The following is a 6,000-nucleotide window of genomic DNA, read 5'->3' on the forward strand; positions in this document are numbered from 1 at the left end:
AAAGGAAGTAAGCAATGCCCTCAACATCTTACTTAAACAAACATGATGCGATTAGCTCAAGAGAAACTATGCCATGATGAAGCTTTCCATTCGTTGTTCTAGTCCATACCCGGATCTTGTGGGGTTGAGGTTGTACTACATGCACGGTGGAGGGGCGCAACGGCCAAGAGAACGAGCAGAACGCCAAGCCGAATTCATACCTTAAGGATGGTATGCGCGAAGAGATGGGATCGCCCGCCGCGGTCGCCGCCGATTCAGCCGGCGCAGATCCGGCCTTCTTCTTCTTCGGTGATGGCATGGGGGGCTGGGGTTGGTTGGGTGGAGGACGAGGACGATGAATTTATTCCTCTCGCCGGGCAGGTCGAGGACGGAGAAGGTCAGGAGCGGCGAGCGGCGACGAATAGATCGGAGGAGGATTCTGAACTGGATCGAGTAGACATGGATCTGGTCCTCAGGTGATCGGTTCAAGAAAAGATATTTCCCCCTGGACCATTATGCCCTTATCGCAATTAACATATTAAATTTAATCAATTAAAATTCCCCGCAAGATCTGACGGCTAATAAAAATCAGACGTGATCAGACATGTAAGTACTGCTAAATACTCCGAGTACTAACCCAATCACCGTAAAACAGCTCTATTGGCTTTGCTATATGTCTGAACAGCAGGTCATCAATCATGCACAAGAAGATTGTAGGTTTCATGGGATACAAAATTGAAGTTAAAAGAGTGTTGCGGAAATATCTATGAAAAATTATCTATGCACGAATTATCTTGAGCGTATTTTCAAGTTTCAATTGCATAGCATTCCTTGCCAGTCTACTTCATGCATGTGTTGGGGACAGAGCTCGACGAGCATAACGAGGCAATAAACAATAGTGAACAGTGTGCATAGGAGACAACATTTCATTGCCCAATGCAACATGACTATTTTATTAGCTATGGTATAGCATCAAATATGATCATATTTAGCACATGCATGGCTTCTAACCCTCTAAGGGCATCTTCAATGGTTGTAAGATAGTTGTTGGTAGATTTTGCCACATAGGATTTTTAATGATGTGTCATATAATAAATGAGGGAAGAGAGAAAGGTTGTATGTACATGAACCAACACCCTTTGCACAAACTCCAATGTAGAATGAGAGAGCACCTTATTTATTATCTCACATCCTATTGGGCAAACTACATATAACCCATTGGAGTTGTTGTATGTTAAGGTGTTGGTTGATGACATGACATATTTTATCAACAAGCTAACATACAATCTGTTGGAGATGCCCTAAATTGTTCCCGCCATCAAACTAAATTGTTCCTGCCATGCAATAGTTTACTCACCATGCACATATCTCCATACGCGGTGTCCTGAGATGAACGGTTCTGAGCATGGGTTCGGGTGGATCATGGTCCCAAGCAATATTTTCGGACCTGGACGGCAGCCATGACAAGATGCCGAAGATGACATCGGAAGGGAGGTAAGGCGGCCGCGGCGACTCGGTGGTGAGAATCCGCTTTGCCGTCCGCGGCCGAGGAGGAGATGCCGGGACATCGTCGGCAGATCGTTTGATCGCCATGGTTGAATTGATGTGCCTTATTTATAAAGGCTTTGAGGCGCAAAGACGAGCTACGGACGATCGGCGCTCAAACATGCCTGAGGTAGGTTCTGGTGGGTTATATATATGGACCGGGATTTTGGAATTCTAGCGTGAGACGGTTTGGATTCCGATTCGGCGAACTCAGGCACAGCCCCGCAGGCATCTGAATCCGCATCGTCTTCTTTCCACCCGCTATAATTTGCGTTCTCTAAATCTGGGGTATGCCGCGACCACAAATTACAGACAGTACGTATTCATAACTCTGCGCCGAGCGCTGATTACAAGCATTCATATTCATATATCGACATATATAGGGAGCGAGATGGCTCGCGGGCACATACATACGGAACAGACGACACGCGTATAGTACGAAATAAGCATACCTAGGAACGTACTCCGTATATGTTACTTTCACTTGCTGAAATCGATGGTGCCCGTGGAGAGCACGTTATCCCCGGTGGTGGGGTGCGCCGCCGGCACGTCGTCCACCACGGAGCCCCCCTGCTGCCAGACGTGGGTGAACTTGCTCCCCTTCCCGGGCAGCGCGACCGTCGCGTACACGACCATCTCCTTGCCGTTCTTGGCGTACTCGGCCGCCACGTCCGACACGGGGAACGCCAGCTCGGCGCCGTCCGCGGGCGCCATGGACGGCGCGTAGCTGTCCAGCATCGTCGGGTACGCGACGAGGCTGCCGTTGGAGTGCCGGAACGCCACCACGGCCTGCGTGCCCACCATGCCCGTGCCGTTGGGGTTGAGCCCCCACGCCACCCACCCGCCGGCCTTGCTCGTCTGCGGCGCGCGGAACGCCACGGCGACCGAGTTGCCCTCGGCCGTGTAGTTGTAGTGCAGCGTGGTGCCGAGGCGCGGCAGGGCGGTGCACGACGCGTAGAGCTGGTTGCTCGAGAAGGTGTGGCTCGCGCATGACGACGACGCCTGTGCGTTGGCCGGAGAGAATGATGAGGCGGCGATGGCCGCGAGCAGGAAGAGGGAGAGAGACATGGCCGCAGTGCCAGTGGAGTGGAGAGCTGAAGCTGCCATTTCTTGGGAGAAAATGATGGAGTTGCTGTCTGTGGAGTGTGGAGTGGCACAATGAGATGGTACTGGCTAGCTAGTGCAGTGGGGTTAGAGGAAAGGAGATGGGGGTTTTAAAGGGGCTAGGGTTTGGTGGGGAAGATGAGAGTTGCTTGGAAATGTACAAGTGACACAAGTGAACCACGTCTGACATGGGATCAACTGGGTAGGTGACCTACATATTGGATCACCGGCCATTGTACTTATCGGACGGCAATACTCGTGGAACGTTAGTTGGCGTCATGCTGGAGTGGTAAGAGCATGTACAATGGTAGACGCTTATCTAGGTGCTTAAACAGAAAACAATAAATAGCAAAAGGTTTAAAAATCCCCAAGCGTTATCTGCTCCAACGCTGGAGCTAACCATGGGCGCTAAATACGTGTGAAAAACAACGCTCGTGCCTCATCTCGTGGGCTAAAAAGAGGCAAGCGCTCGCTGCCTTTCTTTGCGTCGCTGCGGCTCCGGGCGCCAGGAATCGAGGACGTAACTGACGATCGGACTGGAAATTATTCCTAGCGTCCACCCTTAGCGCCTAGCGTTGAAGATGCCCTAAATAGCTCCGCGCAGCATACCGCAACCGAAATACTCTTTCCATCTGAGAATTAACAAATCCTTAGTTGATTTTATAAATTTGTTTATACGTATGTAAAAATGTCCACTTTTTGTGTTGATTAGTTCAGTTAGTGTGAAAGTATATAGTACTATTGTGTGGACCCAGAAATAACTAAATCTCGGTTGAATAGATCTAAGAAAATGTTTGCTGTATTGTAACAATATGTTCATCTTGTGCAACAATATGCAAGGGTCTGTTCAAAAAAAATTATAAAACCTTGCACGGGTTTTACGTCGGATCGACTGAGGAGAATATCAAATGTTTGTTGGAAATTACGCATCTGTAGTTGTTGTATATTTACCGCTCAGTGCCCTTGTAAAATATTTTGAAAATAGTTAAATGATTTTATTATATATTTTTGGAAACATATCTAAGCATTTTGAGAATAGTTAATCGATATTGTCGTAGTATTTTGCTGAATTCTATAGTATTATTTAATATATGTATGGATGATAATTTCTTACTCCCTCTATTTAGATATATTATAACCGAGCATCTTACCAGCCCTCCCAGGCTATCAGTGTTTGCAGTTGTTGGATCGTTATTTTTGGATGTTTCAACCGTCCGATTCGCTGTGAACCAAACCACCGAGCGCTAATCCACAGGGCCGCGAAACTGGGCCTAATGGGCTTTAATCCAGCGTAGGGCGAAGTACAGACACAACGACGGTTCAGCAACAACCTGATTCACCTCTTCTGCTTCTTCAACCTCGGCACGCCCATGATCTCGCGATTAGGGTTTTGTTTGCCGCCGCCACTCCTCTCCTCATGCGTCGTCGACAGCTGCAGCCACCCCGCCGCCTCCTCCTTCCCTCTCCTGGTCCCTTTCCAAGTTTGTCCGCGTCGCCTCCCATCCTCCTTGCTGCGTTCGTCCATCATCTTCTCTCCTCCTTGTCCCGTGGTTCACACTTCTCTTGACTTCACAACGGCGAAACCCTTCTCATCCCATGGTTGCACGAGGAAACTGTGACGAGCACTCCTCGTCTGTCTTGGTGGCGTGAGGGATCTCCTCTTGCGTCGTCGTCGAGCATGTATAAATATCAGTTTCTACATTTTAGATAGGCCAGCGAGGTAAATTTTCACCATGGAGAAGGCTGAATCATGGTTTCTCTTTGTTGTGCACTATCCTTTAGTGCAGTCCAAAATATTTCACCTGACAGGCAGAATTGAGGGAACTAGAATGGGGCAAGGACCTTTATGCATCGGCTAACACAACAACAGTGCCCAGTGACATTCACTTGACCTTCGATTCCAACCTTAAAGTCCAAGGTCCTGCTTTCGCAGTATTTTGCGTTGCCTTTTATACATTACCAACAATGTGCTTTCTTTCTGGCTGCATAACAACACTTTGTGGTCTGGACTCTGGAATATGCCTGCAACAATCGAGTCAAAATGAATATTTACTGAAGTTTGCAGCATTTATGTAAACTGCAGTTTTTGATCTGTCATACCACCATTGTTTTCAGATGTATGAATTAACGCCTATTTTCTTTCTCCCATTTACAGCGCAAAGAAGTTGGAAATTTCTGTAGTCCCCAAGTAAATCATTGATTGATTATATATTGCTCTTTGGTTTAGAAAAATTAAAACATACTCCCTCTTTGTGCTATATATACTGCTCAATATTCGTTGCTATCAATAATAGAATTGATAGTGTGTGTGATTTCCCTCTTTGTGCACAAATACTTAACTTGCATTTTGATATTGGCCACCCTTTGGTTACTACATACTTATCCAGATGACTGTAGCAAGTCTTTTTTTGGTGGAACTATAGGAAGTCTCTGTTTCATAGCATTCTATCATTGCTTTCCTTTCCTCTAGAACAAGAACACAAAGTATTTTATGAGATCTTTGGCTCTTCCTACATGAAATTTGCCATGTAACTATGGTTCCTGAAAGTACAACATAAATTTGTTTATCTAGACTCGTATGATTTATTACTTGGACAAATAGCGTAAGCATATTGGCCTATGGCAATGTTGCTGCAGATTCCAGTGTTCGCATTTGCCACCTTGATTTCCCTTTTAGACGGTTTTAATAAGACCATCACATGGGTTAATTGGTCAGGAGGGGCCAACATCCTGCAAGATATGGTGCTGTAAAATGAATGTCGAATTTGTCCAGCTAATCAGGTGAGTGTAGTACAGTACCCTCGTCTGTTCATATCTTTTTTTTGTTGCGATGGTTGAACTCGTAATTATGTTGCTTAGTTGTAGTAGATTGCCATACTGCCCATACATGTGTTGTCTCTAGAGCTTCAGAAACCTATGATGATACAGGTTGCTTGAATGGTCAACTCCATTGCTGGCTATCTTTTAATCCTACGATGCTTCTTGCATTATCTACTTCAGTGAGAAATTGTTATATGCAAGGAAACAAGCTTGAAGTTAATTTGGAACAGACATAAATACATTCAGTCCAATAGTCAATTAGTATAACACCGGCAACATTTGACTTGCTACTTTTGATTTTCGAGTCATCCATTAATCCTATGTCGCTGACCCAGTGCAATTGCTTCTTAGGATCGGACTGCATTTTGCCTATCATGCTATCAATTGTTTCAGATATTGTCTCTAGATCTGTGCTTCATCTTCTTACCGCATGAGACGTCTTCCCATATTTGTCTGAATGAACTAAGTTACACCAAAGATATCTTATGACAATCCATCTTAATCAGTGCTATGACTATCGCCCTCTATCTTGCTGGCTATTTCTGATTTGAC

General features: G+C 45.9%; 1 protein-coding gene across 1 annotated transcript; it reads right to left on the reverse strand.

The window, feature by feature from the left end:
* Positions 1-1,820: 1,820 nt before the first annotated feature.
* On the reverse strand, positions 1,821-2,706 carry LOC125541082 (cytochrome b561 and DOMON domain-containing protein At5g47530-like). The gene has a single exon (XM_048704567.1). It carries the CDS (start codon positions 2,629-2,631, stop codon positions 2,005-2,007), a length of 627 nt encoding a protein of 208 aa, XP_048560524.1. The 5' UTR covers positions 2,632-2,706; the 3' UTR covers positions 1,821-2,004.
* Between the last annotated feature and the right edge of the window lie 3,294 nt (positions 2,707-6,000).

The sequence above is a fragment of the Triticum urartu genome, chromosome 2 (genome assembly GCF_003073215.2).
Source record: "Triticum urartu cultivar G1812 chromosome 2, Tu2.1, whole genome shotgun sequence".
Lineage (NCBI taxonomy): Eukaryota > Viridiplantae > Streptophyta > Magnoliopsida > Poales > Poaceae > Triticum > Triticum urartu.